The sequence below is a fragment of the Carassius auratus genome, chromosome 2 (genome assembly GCF_003368295.1).
Source record: "Carassius auratus strain Wakin chromosome 2, ASM336829v1, whole genome shotgun sequence".
Classification (NCBI taxonomy): Eukaryota; Metazoa; Chordata; class Actinopteri; order Cypriniformes; family Cyprinidae; genus Carassius; species Carassius auratus.
The window spans coordinates 8,818,710-8,835,782 of record NC_039244.1 but is presented as its reverse complement, the minus strand read 5'-3'; the positions used below and the strand labels follow the sequence as shown (position 1 = coordinate 8,835,782).

The following is a 17,073-nucleotide window of genomic DNA, read 5'->3' as shown; positions in this document are numbered from 1 at the left end:
AATAAATAAATAAATAAATATATAAACTTTTTTTTTTTCAAAAAGTACAAGATTAGGCTAACTGAATATATGTGATATCAAATAAGGGTTAGCACAAATGTAATCTAAATGTAATCCAAAAGTAATCAGATTACATTACCAAAAATGTGTAATCTAAGAGATTATATTAATGATTACAATTTTATTCATGTAATATGTAATCAGTAACTGATTACAATTCATAAGTAATCTACCCAGCTCTGGCTGTCAATTAGAAAAATGTTGGGCATGATCGAAAGTTTATGTGGGGTGTGACGTCACCAAGGCCCGGCCATCTCAATTTCATAATATTCAGGAAATATTAGATATTGAATTGATGTTTGAACTTATTTAAATGTTTTTGTGTGTGTGTCTTTTTTATCCTCATTCCAAATGATCAGAAAAGAGGAAGCTCACAATAAAACAGGAGAAAGTACTAAATTATTACTATATTACTACACTATATAGTAGTAAAACGTGAGCAGTAGTGTACTTTTTGATCAGTTCATCAGTAATATTCAGGAAATAAGATATTGAATGAATGTTAGAACTTATTTGCAAGGTTTTTCTTTTTTTGTTTGTTTTTATTCTCATTCCAAATGATCAGATGATCAAATGATATATGATCATCCAAATGATATTTATATATATATATATATATATATATATATATATATATATATATATATATATATAATAAAATTACTATATTACTGTGCCATAGTAAAATACATGTGCCTATTTCTTTTTTTTTATCAGTTGACCAGCTATCTGACCAATCAGATATCTAGGTGACACGGTTTATAGTTCTTGAGAGTACGGTTATTCTCATTGCATGGCACAGCGCAGAGCGCACCTACTCCACTAAATCGTTCACTAAATCGACGTTTAAATTAACGATCAATTAATAACCTTAACACTGCAAAATGCGTATATGCATTGGTATTATGTGCAAAGCCACTTGGGAAAAAAAGTTCTCTCAACTGAATTAAAGGGGTTTTAGTCTGAATAAAATGCTAGTAGCAGGACTGTAAAATGAATAGATGTGATTATGATCATTTGATAAAATGAAGAGATTGCACCATATGTTTTAGATCATGTTACTTTGTTGACTGTTTCCCTTCAAGGAGACCGCTGAATGTGCCTCTTTAAATGGTTTCGTTGTTGTATTTTAAAATATTCCCAAACGTAACTGTGGCGCCTGTGGCTGTGCAGTCACTGAACCGCTTTTTATGCAAGTATTTTATTCAAGTATTATTATGACCAGTACTTTTCTTTTTTTTTTTATCCTGTTCTGCAAAATATTCGATTTAGAATTTTTGCATTTTGCTAGGCCTATTTGTTTTTAAAAATCCTGCATTTACCGAGCATTAGCAGAGTATGTGCATATGACAGCGAGCGAATGCGGGTTTGACTAGATGTATTTGGAGGTTATTGCTCAGGTCTTGTTCTGCGCATTTCCAAACGTTTCCACGTTCGCAATGTATCTGAATGTTTTTTTTTTTTTTTTTTTATGTACACCAGACGGAAAATATCATCCTCTTCACATGACCAAAAACGTCCTTGGCATAACAGCAGAGTGGACTGGTATACTACGCTCTATTTAAACTGACCAGTGTAACCTTTCATATGTTTGGTTGACTGTACTTTATTTTAATAATGAACAGACAGCGATTTAAGTTTGAAATTAGAATGCACTTTAGATGTTCTGTGTCATTTATACCAAACACAAATGTTTCTGGTTGCTAGTGTTTGCAGCACTACAATTATTTTTTATACATTTAATTTTTTATATTTTTCAGTTTAATTGATTTTTATTCATAACTTTTTATTTTAATATATGTAAGTTTTCATTTATGTTCCAACAAACTTGAAAAATTCTGCTCGATAAATGCTCTAAAACTTTTTTGTAAATGATTGACTTTCTGATTGACTTCTGTCTGTGCTCAATAAATGATGTTAAGTTTAGAAATGTTGTGCATCTACTTATTATTAGTGTGACATTTTAGCATGCAAATGAAGGGGAAAACTTCAAGGTATCAGCCCTAAAAATCGGCAGCACATATCGGTCATCGGCTGACCCTGAACTCTAAACATCAGCATAGGCTATAGAAAAAACCATATCGGTCGATCTCTAGTTTATAGTGAATGCCCTTATAAATTGTCTTTTTTGAAAATTTAGTTTTAATCCATATGCGTGTGCTAAAGGCTGGTTCACACGGCAGGATAATTGGGCCGATTTTAGCCCCGATTCAGCCCTTCCGACAATCTTAGGATGCTCCGATTATCGTAAAATAATCTGATCAAATATTCCTGCCGTGTGTGGTGTGTTAAGACTAATCTCCTCTGCTCGGAAGAATGTCGGGACCGCTCCGATCTCAAATCGGGGATATCCAACATGTTGGATTTATTTTGCCCGATTTCTTCTCGTGTGTGGTGTCCCCCGAGGACAAACAATCACGCAGCCTGTGGACTGTGGCGTGTAGCCAATCAGAAAGCGAGGTGACGAGGCAGTGATAGTACCGGGAAACAAAATCAAAACAGCCGGCGTATATAATATAACAAATACAAATAAAGTCGATGGGCATAACTACATCCACAACTGCAGTCCACCAGAGTACATGGAAACTAATATATGAACGTTTATTTCAACGGTTATTAATCTGTGTAGTACGTAACAACATTTCTATGAGATAAAACAACAACTTATCTCCATATCATGATATAGCAAGTATAGTCCATGCTCGCGTCGTCTCCACCTCTTTGACCATCGCCTTTTCTTATTTTTCTTATGTTTTTTTTCCCCGTTAAAAACAAAGCACAAACAATGGCCACTGCATCCTCTTCGTCCGCCATGATTGTTTACTCTAAAGTCACGTTTGATCTCGAGGGATTTTGCGAGATTTCCCGTCTGACCTGGGAATGCTCGGGAGTCAAATCGGTTCGTGTGTGATGTGTTGATATTGCCGTGTGGCTGCACACCACACACGGAGCGACCAAAACTGTTAGACCCGTGATTTTTTATCGCCGTGTGTGGGGTCTCTCAGGTTTGGAAAATCTGCCGACAATTTTAAAATCGTCCCGTGTGAACCAGGCCTAAGTGAGTGAATATCAAAGACCACAGCAGAAGTGCACGAGCGTGTCTCTCTCTCTCTCACTCACACACATAACAGAAGTGTGCTAACATTCTCTCTCTCTCCCTCCTTACCATTAAAGGGATAGTTCACCCAGAAATCTAAATTATGTCATTAATAACTCCCTCATATCATTCCAAACCCGTGAGACCTCAGTTTATCTTCGGAACACAGTTTAAGATATTTTAGATTTAGTCCGAGAGCTCTCAGTCCCTCCCTTGAAACTGTGTGTACGGTCTACTGTCCCATGTCCAGAAAGGTTAGAAAAACAAAGTAGTCCATGTGACATCAGAGGGTCAGTTAGAATTTTTTGAAGCATCAAAAACACATTTTGTTCCAAAAATAGCAAAATCTACAACTTTATTTAGCATTGTCTTCTCTTCCGTGTATGTTGTGACAGAGGTCAAAACAAAGCAGTTTGTGATATCCGGTTCGCGAACGAATCATTCGATGTAACCGGATCTTTTTGAACCAGTTCACCAAATCGAACTGAATCGTTTTAAACTGTTCGCGTCTCAGTGTAGACTACAGGAGCACTGAGCAGCATAGAGTGCCCTCTGGCGGCTGTAGACGGTAATGTTTTCCCTTGGTTCATGTCAAATAAATTTTGATAAATAAGTCGCACCTGACTATAAGTCGCAGGACCAGCCAAACTATGAAAAAAAGTGTGACTTAGAGTCCGGAAAATACGGTACATATTGACACATTACTGTTTACATATAGTATTTGTATTAAATCTATATTCATTGACTTGAATCAAGAATCGAAATCGAATCGATTTGAGAGCTTGTGAATCGAAATCAAATCCATCTGTAACATTGTATCGATACCCAGCCCTACAAAGCATACATTAGCATGATCATGCATGCTTAAGAATACTCAGTTTAGAAGTTTTATTTCATTTTGTTAAGCCATTATTATGAAGACCAACACTGTTTTACTTTGGCACTTTTGCTAAGAAAAGTTGACTTAAAAACAAAAGATTGTGAACCAAAATGCTTAGTTGTTTTATAAAAAAAATATATATATTTTTAGTTATATTGTTGTAAACCAATCAGGGGGCTTGGTGTTGTAAATCTGCTGTTTAAATGTGTTTGGCTGTTCTGTTTACAGGAATATGTTCTCTAATCTGTTTATAAGATTTAATACAAAATATATTAAAGTTTTATTTCATTGTTTATTTCATATATTTGGCCATGGTTATGATGACCAACACCAACACTGTTTTACTTTGGCACTTTGGCTAAGAAAAGTTGACTTAAAAGATTGTGAACCAAAATGCTTATGAGTTGTTTCATAAAAAAAAAAAAAAAAAAAAAAAAATTTATATATATATATATATATATATATATATATATATATATATATATATATATATATATATATATATATATATATATATATATATATATATATATATAAAGTTATATTGTTGTAAACCAATCAGGGGGCTTGGTGTAAAGCTGCTGTTTTATTTAAAAATGTGTTCTGTTTTTGTGTTTACAGAAATGTTCTAATTTTGGAATAAAATATTAAGTGACTTGTCACTTGTAATAAAACTTGCTTATTAGTGAAATTATTAATATCATGGAATGGTAATTTTTTAATTTAGCCTGGATTGATGGCTCTCAATATCGCAATATATATTGTTGGGAAAAAAATATTGCAATGTAATTTTTTTTTTTTTCCTAAATCGTGCAGCCCTAATACAAATGAAGCTTTTAATGTGATTGAAACTTTAAAAGTACATTAAAATAGAAACAACACAAAAGTTATTCAACATAGAAAGTTATTTATCCAGATAATTATTTCATATTGTTCCTGTATTTCAATTGGTAGAGCACTGCGCTATTACGCGCAAGATTGGGGGTTCGATTCTTCGGGAACACATGATATGTAAAAATTGATAGTCTGAATGCACTGTAAATCGCTTTGGATAAAAGCGTCTACTAAATGCATTAAAATATTGTGTGCTTTGCAGGGCTGCGGGATAAAAGAAAGGCTATTCTATAACTTGATAATTTGTTCCTACAACTTATTAATTTGAGGCAACTGATTAATTTTCCCGTTTACCACAGTAAGAGATGCGAAAACGTGATTAAAAGTGAAAGATAAAATAAAACAAACCCCTGAGAGTGGGTTAGACTGAAGATTTAGGATAAGAATCACTGAATTTTATTGTGAATGTGCACAAATTAGGGATGGGCGTTTTCCGCAAATATCACATTCGAATATTTGAGCTCACAAAAAAACAAATATTCAAATATTTGTTTATTTATATTAAGTTTAATGAGACAGACGTTATTTTTCAGCAACATTTGTTGTTTCCGTCATTTTTGAACAAGCTTACACACAATAAGCTTGAACATTACACATCGTGTTTTGTAGCTGAAAACCTTTAACAATGCGTGCAAACAAACAAAAGCACAGATTAAAAGCAAAAAAAAAAAATAATTGTAAAAAAAAAAAAAAAAAAACACGTAAAGCAGCCTGCAGCAATTAGGCTATTGTACAGAACAATATTTAGCTTCACTAAATGTTTAATATTTTTATATAATTATTGTGCACTCATGATTTTTCTATAATAACTTTTGCTGCTGTATTATCCACTAACCCATGGATTGGGACTATATATTTTTTCATGTGTTATTTTTCAATTAAGTCTATATTTAGTCTATATTTAGTAGATTGTGTTTAACACACAAAATTGATGATCAGGCGAACACACAATATTATAGAAATTCTACATTAAAAAAAACAAAAAATAAAAACCTGAGTTGGCATTGATTCTGAAAAAAATAATATTGTATCCCTACCTACAGATTACATGACCTACCACTGGCAGCTGCCAGTGACCTTATGCAGGGATGGAAATTAGCACCCACCACCAGCCAAATGCAGGTGATTTTGTGTTGTGGCAGGTAAACTCGCTTCACCTACCGGCCACCATGGCGGGTAAATAAAAACCACATACTGTTTCACCCGGCCGGTGGATAAAAAAAAAGTTAATTTCCATCCCTGGTGTGTGTACAACACGCAAAAAAGTGTAATATCATCCAAAGCAGCTCCGTGGAGAAAGGCGGTGTAAACCAGGCTCGAAACGGCGGTGTTGTTCCCAGTAGAGTGTTTGGAGCTGAAGTTAGTGCCCCCGGCAGAGTGATATATTTGTTGGTTATTTACAGTAAATTTTTTAGCACACGCTCATGTTATACAAGATTGCGTGAAGAGTTGAATTTGTTATGGTACACAAGTTTCCGCATACGGTCACGTCTCTGTCAAACCCAGGTAAGTTCATTTTCCTCCAGCATTCTGCAACATTTTAGATTATATGGACCGTTTGTGTTTATCTTACTGTTTTTAAACAGCATAATAAGCAAACTAACAAACAGTATTATCGGTCGCGTGTCTAATAACCGCTCTCCGGGGGATGCATTTTATTTCCAGTCTTCAAGTACTTTTCAGAAGTTAGCTCTGTGGCTATTAAATCAACCCTCTACCAGTGTTAATTTTGGCAGGCATTTTTGATTTAGTCTTGAGATTAAAATGCTTAATAGTCTTAGTCACATTTTAGTCATTTGAGTCTTTCATAGTTTTAGTCGACGAAAAGTCATTGCATTTTAGTCAACTTTTAGTCAATAGTTTTAGCCAAACTGTAGTTACCAAAATTAATTTTTATTTTATATATAGTTTTCAAATTAAAATAATCATTAATTCTTCTTTCTTTAGACAAAATCAATTGAGCTTATGAGAAATTTGAATCAAGGACAGAATTTGGGAAAACTTGAATAAATTGAAAATTTTTACTTTTGGGTGAACACATTATATATATATATAGAGAGAGAGAGAGAGAGAGAGAGAAGCACAATAAGACAAATACAATAGATACAAATTAAACTCATTTTTCAGATACTGTAGGTTTTACTTAACATGTATACATTTAACGTCTTTTGTTGGTTAACATTAAATGACAAATAGGTATTTAATTTGGAATGCTGTCCCTTTAAGATGGAAGGCATGCATGAAATACTGACACACGTTCAGTTTTCACACACCTGTTCACGTTCACTTAATCCATAACCTACTGTATTTACGGGAGACACTTTTACTTGAGATAAACATTTGGACTGTTGTGTGTGTGTGTGTTTGAGTGTTGAGAACTGATCGCGCGCTGTATGTGAAAACTGAGGAAGTGGAACGTGCACGCGCGAGAGAGAGAGAGAGAGAGAGCACTTCTATCAGCATGATTTCGCCTATAACGCCTTCACTAACTTTAAGTTCATCAACAACGAGTTGTGACTTCCATGAAAAACAGGACGTCCGGTCACCTTATCACTACTCCTTCTTAGAGTTGTTCCGATTCCGATACTAGTATCAACAACAAATTCTGCATCGGCGAGTACATGAACCCATATACCGTTCCGATACCATTTTCTTAAACAAGACCTAATTATGACCACTAGCTTTGCCTAACCACTGCATGGTTCATCTTCGCTGCTAAGAATGTATTGCAAACACAGGAAGTTGTGCTGTGTTGCCACAAGCAACCCGTTTAGAGCAGCGAAAAAGAAATGAAAACGCTTCAGCAGCACTGATCTATATATGACTGGATCGCTCATTGCGTTCTAAACTGCCAACAGACAGTGAAGCCACTTCTATATTATAGATCAGTGGTTAGAAGTACGTCCGCTGTTTAGCAGTATTTCAGACTGGACCAACCAAACAGTAAAACGGCAACTAGGGATGCCACAAGTACTGGCACTTCACTCCCAATTAGGTGCTGAAAATGTAAAAATATGATGATACCGGCGTCTCTGTTGTACCGGTAGTAAGTTACCGACTCCCAAGTATATTAGTTACCCGCAGCTGCGTTCAGTCGCTTCTGTGTTAGTGCAGGGCTCCAGTCTGTAGCCAAATATATACTAGTGTCTGTGAATATTAAACTGCAAAATACTATTTAAATATTACTCCTGCATATTCTACATCTCTGTGAGTGACGGGTGCAGATGCGCGGGAGCTCGCTGTTTTGCAGTCTCTGCCGTGTGTCACTATGTGAGGACACGAACGCATAAACCATCACTTCATGAGAATTTACCGTTTCATTTGAGAAAACGGTCATATAATACACACAGACACTCAAAGATCTTCATGGCAACCCATCAAAATGAATGTTCGGTTTAACGTGAGCAAATTAAGCTACAGTTGTAGCCTACAGTAGATTTAGCTATGTCTCTAATAATAATAATACGTCTCTATTAATAATAATAATTATGCCTAGACGGTTGCTTGTTTTTTACTTGATTTGTTGTAAAGAGATTAACTGATTAATAAATCATTTTTTATATTCCTAGACTTATTGCAGTTTTTTTTTTTTTTTTTATATTATAAAATATTTATGTTATATTGTAAAACTAAAATACCTTTTTTTAGTTTGCGGTGTTAGATTTTTGGCTGCATTTGAAGTTCTTTTTCGCTTAAGAAAAAAAATAATATTACTGTCAAATTCATGTCACATAATAAAAATACTGTAATAAATAGAGTAGTTCACCATGTATTTGTTCATGTTTTATTAAGGGATAAGTCTGAAGCACACCATAAAATAATTCTAGCAATTTACACAGGGCTAGTATATACAGCTGTATTTTCAGATACACACCCAGGTATCGGATCAGTACTCTGTATCGGCCGATACCCTGAGCCCAGGTATCGGAATCAGTATCGGGAAGAGAAAAAGGGTATCGGAACATCTCTACTCCTTCTGGGGGCTGAGGCCATTGTTTCAGGTCATTAATTCACATTTTGGAAGTCTTTCCATCCACTGCGGCTGCTGTGACTAGATATGCAGACAGCTCTTATCTGATTGCATACTGAGACTAGATATGCAGACAGCTCTTATCTGATTGCAATCCAATGACAAGGACGCACATTTTAGAAGACATTAGCCTATAAGATGTATTTTGAATGTCCGGTAGTCCTCAAATAACATTATAGTCCAGTCCCATCTGGTTAACGATAAACGTGGCATAAATGTCGTCATAATTTCGTCATCAGATATAATTTTTAGCTCGTCAACGTCTCGTCTTAGTCACAGAAAAAATGTTCATTAACTAATATCTTTCGTCGTCGTCTTGGTTAACGAAATTAACACTGCCCTCTACATTGCGAGTATATTACTCACATTATGCGACTAAATCTTCCTTCTGGCTACTAAATGATGTCTAATATTAGCCAATGGCTAATAAATTATCAGATTTTACTTGCCAGTGTGTGAGTTGGAGGCTAAGTTTAGCACAGATAGTTTCACTTGCAAACAATCTCTGACTCTGTCAGATGATCTGTGCTTTTTTCCCCCTCAATGGATGCGCAACGCACCTGTATAAATGTACTGTAAACTCTAATGTTTAGGCACACAAATCACCGTCGCTTTCTCTCACACTCACATAGAGAAAGAGAGATGATTGACGTGCTACATTTAAACAATATTATTTGTTGTATTTTCCTGTCAAAATAACAGCGTTTCTATGGAAGACTTCAGCTTTTAAGAACAGACGGTTTGCCGGTAGTGGGTGGATTTAAAGCGAACACAAAACCTGATTAATATCAAATTGTCTCTGTTAATATTCATGAATCCAGCAGCTCATTAATCCTTAGTGTGTTTATAGTTTTTATTAGTAGGAATCGTATTAATATCTTATCAGTAATTTTTGTAAGGTTTTTTTTACAGAAACACTGAATGACCAACAAAGCACCACCACCAGTCCAGCTAAAAAGCATGGTTATCAATTTTACTTTTAATTACTAAAGTTCTATTCTTAAATGATACTGTATTATTATAAAGCTTGACTGACTGGCGAGTAAGCTACAATAGTTACTAGCCAATGGCGATTCAATTGCCAAGGTGTCCGTAGAGGGTTGTAAGTTGTAATGCAGAAACAACATTGTATACACATGTTTGACAGCTCTGGCATGATGAGCCGCATAAAAATTATGTATTAAAAACACTGTGCGTTCATTTGTCGATGGTGTAAAAGTTTGTGAGCATAGATTTTTTTCAAGGATACAGTGTTGAACAGGGGACTTTTCCCCACGTGTTCCCTTAACCACAAAAAAAAAAAAAAAAAAAAAAAAAAAAATACACTTACACACAAAAATACTGGTGATTCCTTTGGAATTAAATACAACATTATTAATGCGTACGTAAAAAATGTTCTGTGCATTAAAAAAAGTTCCGTGCGGTGTATCATCAGTTGGGCTACAGAGTTGAGAGAATGAGCTACTTCAGCAAGAGTCGGCTGTTTCAAAACCTAGTAAGCTGCCTAGATAGGCAGCATTTTTGAGCATCATTGAAATAGAAAATGTCATTATTTCATTGAGACTTGAGATTAAATATTGTAGATTAAGTATTGTAGATCTTGTATTATTAATTTTCACATGCAGTTACACATTGTCGGTTAAAAACAAGAAAGTGGCTGGTAAAAACATTGAGTGGCTGGTAGATTTTGAAATCCACCAACCACAGTGGTCGGTGGACAAATTTTTTTTTTAAAGTTAATTTTCATCCCTGGCGCCAGAGCTCTCACCTCCGTCAAAAGTGCAACCTATGTCTACATGTGATTTTCGTGATTCTGATTGGCTGACATGGGCTTGAGCTTCTCATTACACCGCCACCTACAGGTTTGGCATGCTCTTGATGGCATATACACACATGTATGTGTAAGGGCCGATTCATAGTCAACGCATCTGTACACATACGCGTCCCCGAGACTACGCATCGTTACGCTTCGGCCGCCATTATGCGTCGGTGCGTAGCCAAATGTGTCGTCCTAGTTTTTGATACGCGACGCGCCGATTCACGCAATACTATGCGTTGTCGGTGGGGGCGACATTGTAAGTATTGTACATTAATTCAAGTATATTGTGTTTACAGAAGAAGAAGGTTTGAATACATTGGCGGCCGAAAAGGAAAAATTATGCAAACTTATACGTATTCATCCACATTTATACGATAGTTCATCAGCAACAGAATACACTCCTCTTCAGTTGCCATTGTGATCTGAATATCACGAGACCCGACTCTACTAATATCACCCGACTCTACGACCCCCTGTTGCGTGAGCGGTGTATTGCATACACGCATCACCCGTGACGCTTGCGTTCACTGTTTAGACTATGAAAGGGAGCGCGTCGCTCGCGTTGCTTGCTCGCGTTTCTCGCGTTGACTATGAATCGGCCCTAAATGAACACTCCAATGATGATGCTATTGAGGGGAGGGGCTCTGTACCATGACGACAACTCCTCAGGCCAGTGACACACTGGCTGCGTGGCGTGAGCGCCGCGTGTCTGAAGCGTCCCAGAAGCATGGTGGCTGCCTTGCGTTTTCTGTGTCTTTACACACCAGAACCGCGCTGGTGCGCTGCTGCTGTAGAGGGAGACCGTTGACAGACCAGGCTCTTGTCTTCATGACAACAATATCAACATTTTTTTACACACCTACGCCTACTGATAAAGGACACCGTCAAAAGTATTGACGGCGAAATAGATTATGTTTGACAGGTGAAATATTTGAAAATCGATAATTATTTTTTTTTTAAATTACATTTATATCTGAATTTATGTCAACCTATAGACTTTCAAATATCATGAATTCATATGTATTTGTGTACAACATGACATATAAACACATTTTCCTATTATATTTTGCCTGGAAACGCTTCCAACACGCGCGCGTGTCGCGGTAAAAATAGGCGTCGGTTCTATTTCTAGCATGCACGCATTTTCCGCGCGGCTCGGGCCGCGCCTGAGACGCGCGTCTCACGCAGGCGGTCTGTAAGCTCTAACCTGTTAACATGGGAGACGAATTAAAAACCGACACGCCACGCATCCAGTGTGTCGCCGGCCTCACTCTCACATGTTTGTGATTCATGAACGAACGAAGGTCTTTTCAATGAACCTTTTATATCGGATCGCAAATCGCACCTAACGATTCGTTTACGAATTATAATGATCCGATTGAAGCGGTTCTAGAGTCGAAAAGTTAATGAATCAAATTAACCATTTAGTGCGAGTCCCAAGTGAACTGAATTCACAACCGGGAGATCTTGTGAGTGTGCGCACGTCTGATGTTGTTAATGTCGAAATTTAGGATTAATTATTGTATCTTAAAATCAAGGACGCAAAAAAAAATCAGTTTGTAATTCAAACTAATCGTTCCCGCAACATACGAAGTCGTGGTCAAAAGAAATGGATGTCATTCCCTCAACATTGCATCTCGAGGCCACGACATCCGTATCGTTACCTAGACAAAATGATCTCGTGGCCACGACATAATATAACTTTCACACGAGTTAACATCTCGTCGCCACGGCAAAACTAAGTGAACCAACCATGTCAGCTCCCCGGCACCGTAATTTGGTAATCGTTGAGTCAGTTTTAATAACGGTCAGTGACTGATATTGGTACGTTTTAATATACAAGCTTAACAAGGCCACAACGGTTATCTTTAGCACCTGCGCTACTAAAAGAAAAAGACAACTTAAAACAAAATTGTACTTACAAGGTCACCACCTCCCATGTTGCTGAGACCTTACTAATAATGTTATAACGTGTTAGAAATTATTATTTCAAACACCCAACCCAAATTTTGCTGGCGTGTGTTACACTGGAACGTACTTCCGTCCTTCCTGCGTCTTCTTCCTCTTCTTCTTCTTCTTCTTCTTCTTTGTTTTTAACGGCGGTTGGCAACCAGCTTTTGGTGCATTACCGCCACCTTCTGCTTCGGAGTGTGAATCAGACAATAGGCTTACAATCTAGTTTCCACATTTAAAAATAAATAAATAAATAAAATAATAAAAAAAAGAAAAAAAAAGAAAAAAAAAAAATTAACACCTACACACAATCATTCATTACCCAACACACTTTCCCATATCCCTGTTTATCCTCATAATCTATTAAACAAACCTGTTTCCCTTAAGAAAGTTAACAATATTCTAACCTGTGCTCTGTCACCTATGCTCATCAGTCCTGATAAAGTTAATTCCTGAACCCCTAATTCCCTCAAATTATTCTCCATTATCACTCTCTGTTCCTCATACCTCCTACATCTTATAATTATGTGCTCCACTGACTCCTCTTCTTGACACCACTCACACAAGCCTGTCTCGTGTCTTCCTATCATTTTCAGGGATTTGTTTAGCGCACCGTGCCCCAACCTTAATCTTGTCACTACGGTTTCCTCTCTCCTGTACCCTCCACCTAACCTAGTTATTTTTACACTCTTTTGAATATTATAGAAATGCCTTCCTTTCTCCTCTCTGTCCCATCTTTCTTGCCACATTTGGTTGGTTTTTTCCCAGATGATACTTTTGACCTCTGCTTTACTTATTTTAATTTGCATTTCTATATTTCCCTTCTTTAAAGCCTTCTTTGCCAATTCATCCACCTGCTCATTCCCTTTCACCCCTACATGTGCTGGAACCCACATAAATTGAACCTGTCCTCCTTGATTTGCTATCCTTGTTACTGATTGAAGGACTTCATAAAACACATCCTGACGGCTTTTTGAGTGAAAAGACCTTAAACTCACTAGGACTGAGGATGAATCGGATAATATCAGCACCTTTTCTTGTCTTGTTTTTTCAACCCACCTTAAAGCAACTAATACTGCTACCATTTCCACTGTGTAAACTCCTAAAAAATCTGACGTTCTTCTATTAATTCCTATTCCTTTAGCAGGAATTGCCACCCCATATCCTGTCACTCCTGTCTCAGGTTTCTTAGAACCATCTGTATATATATGTATGAATTCTTTATAATCTTTACTTATGTGATGCTTGAATGCACTTACCAAATCTATTTGATCTTTTCCCTTCTTCTTTAACTCTAATAAATACCAGTCAATATCAGGCCAAACAAGTACCCAAGGAGCCACCATCGGATATACAACTGCAGGGCTCATCTTCATATTAAATACTCCAAATTCTTTTGCTACCTCATTGCCTATTCGACTAAAGTTATCTCTGTTACATCTTGCATTTTCCCATGTCTCCTGCAACACTACTTTTGTGGGGTGGAAATCATTATGTCCCTGCAAATTAGCCCAATAGTTTGTCATCAACTGTCTCCTTCTTAATGCTAACGGCATTTCTCCCATTTCTACCTGTAGTGCAGGTACTGGTGAAGTTTTAAAAGCACCACAACACACTCTTAATGCCTGTGCCTGAATCATATCTAGTTTCTTTAATAAAGATTTGGCTGCTGACCCATAAGCTACACTGCCATAATCCAACACAGATCTTATCAGTGCCACATATATTGTTTTTAATGCAGAGCAACTAGCTCCCCATTTCCTACCTGTCAAACATCTCATCACATTAATTACTTTTTTGCATTTTCCTTCTATTTTCTTTATATGATCTGCCCATGTTAACCGTGAATCGAAAATTACTCCCAAAAATTTGAATGTTCCAACCCTCTCTAATTCTTTCCCATACATATTTAACCTCATCCCTTCCTTAATTTGTTTCCTGGTGAAAAAGACTGTTTGTGTTTTTTCTATTGAGAACTTAAACCCCCAATCATATCCCCACTCCACAACCTCATCAATTGCTCCTTGTACTTTCCTGATTGCATGCTCCATATTCCTTCCCCTTTTCCACAAAGCTCAATCATCCGCAAACAAAGACCTCCCTATATCCATTGGCACCTTTGTGAAGACATCATCAATCATGATGATAAAAAGTAGTGGGCTAATCACACTGCCTTGAGGCGTTCCATTGCCCACAGTGTACTGACTTGACATGTCTGACCCTATTCGTACTTCAATTTTCCTTTCAAACAGAAAATTCTTTATCCAATTAAAAACTCTTCCACCTACACCCATCAAGTGCAACTTTATTAACAATCCTTCCTTCCACATCATGTCATAAGCTTTTTCTATATCAAAAAACACAGTAATGACTGATTCCTTATTGGCCTGAGCCTTTCTTATTTCATTTTCTAGTCTTATCACCGAATCCATTGTACTCCTACCTTTCCTAAAACCACTTTGATAATTTGCTAGCTTTCCACTTTTTTCTAGTATATACAATAACCTTTCTGTTATCATCCTTTCCATAATTTTACATACATTTGATGTTAATGCTATTGGCCTATAACTGGAGGGTTTAGAAGGATCCTTGCCAAGTTTCCTTATTGGAACGACTACTGCCTCTTTCCATGCATTCGGTAATCTTCCCTCCTCCCACACTCTATTATAAAGGTGCAGCAACTTTAAGAGTGCTCCTTTCCCTAGATGTTTTAGCATCACATAGCATATCTGATCTTTTCCTGGAGATGTTGGTTTAGCTCTATTTATCGCTCTCATCAACTCTGCCATATTAAAAGGATCATCAGTTTTATCATCAGTTTTTCCCCTCCAGTCTAACACACCTGGATACATATCCATTGTTCTTTCCTTTCTCACTTTGCATACTTCTGACAGGTTATCTGAACTGTGAATTTTTACAAATGCTTTTGCCATTATCTCTGCCTTATCCTTATTAGAGATAGCTATTCCTTCCTCAGTAATTATAGCTGGAATTTCCCATTCCTTCCGTACTCCTCCCATCCTTTTTATCATTCCCCACACCTCTCCCACAGGTGTTGTTCTTCCTATTTCATTGCAAAATTCCCTCCAACTAGCCCTTCTTCTTCCTCTTCTTCTTCTTCTGAATTTTTATGGCGGTTGGTAAACCAGCTTATGGTGCATTACCGCCACCTACCAAACTGGAGTGTGGAGCTCAGACAAGCAAGGAAATGAAAAAAAAAAAATAATAATAATAATAAAAACTAAATTATCCCGTATAACCCTATGTCTTTAATAAATTTAATAATGGCTCTATACTTCTTCCATTGCTCAAAATTACATTCCAAAAAGCTTTGTATATTGTAAGTGTTAATGTCCAATTTTTCCATTTCTTGAATAAGCAATATTCTTTCATTTTCGTACTGTTGACATGAAAATAAAATATGCTCTATTGTCTCTGATTCATCACAATTTCTACATTTACCTGTTGCATGCTTTCCTATTTTAAAAAGGGAATGATTTAGTCCAGAATGTCCAATTCTAAGACGTGAAATGATAATATCTTCCTTCCTGTTCTTATATACACTTCTTCCATTTCCTACTAGTTGTTGGATGCTATTAAGATGTCTGCCCTTGCTATCAACATCCCATGCTTCTTGCCATTTACTATGAGTGACTTCTTTCACTTTAGCCTGAACCTCTTTTTTACTAAGAGCCACTTGTATGTCAACATCTGCATGATTTAAAGCTTGCTTAGCTAGTTTGTCAGCCACTTCATTAGCCTCTACTCCCACATGAGCAGGGACCCACAGAAACATAATAAGACTAGTATTACTATTTCTCAATAAACTTGCTAGAATATCAAAAATAATATCTTGCCTAGTTGATTTTAGTCCACTTGCAAGGCTTGAAAGTGCTGCATAAGAATCAGAACAGATGACTGCTAACCTAGGTTTTACATCCTCCACCCAATGAAGTGCTACCATTATCAGTTAATCTTTTGCTGATATCACATTGACATTTAGGGATATGCACTGCAGAAGCAGTTCTTCCAGAGGCAGGATCTTTAGAACCATCTGTGTATATGTGCAACCACGATGTATAGCTTTGATCTATATATTGCTGTGCAATAATGTTCTTGGGGATATCCTTGTCATTGTTAATTTGCGTTTGAATTTGAAAATCAACTAATGGCTTTGGGAATATCCATGGTGGAATATTAGATACAGACACTATTGGGCTAACTTCTAATCCATCAATACCAGCTTCTAATGCTTCCCTGTTAGCAGTCCATCCAAAGCTTTTAATAGTCTTATTCCCATGTTCCCAGCATTCTTTCATAACTCCTTTTACTGAATGACT

The 17,073-nt window shown here is 36.6% G+C and overlaps 1 protein-coding gene across 2 annotated transcripts in view; it reads right to left on the bottom strand.

The window, feature by feature from the left end:
* The window catches only part of cwc25 (CWC25 spliceosome associated protein homolog), a 79,636-nt gene extending 66,768 nt beyond the window's left edge, over nt 1-12,868 (bottom strand). For both annotated transcript variants that reach the window (XM_026282028.1, XM_026282021.1), the window contains exon 1: nt 12,703-12,868. In XM_026282028.1, the coding sequence (XP_026137813.1) occupies nt 12,703-12,720 (18 nt within the window). In that variant the 5' untranslated portion in view covers nt 12,721-12,868. The remainder of the gene's footprint in view (nt 1-12,702) is intronic.
* Nucleotides 12,869-17,073: the final 4,205 nt, after the last annotated feature.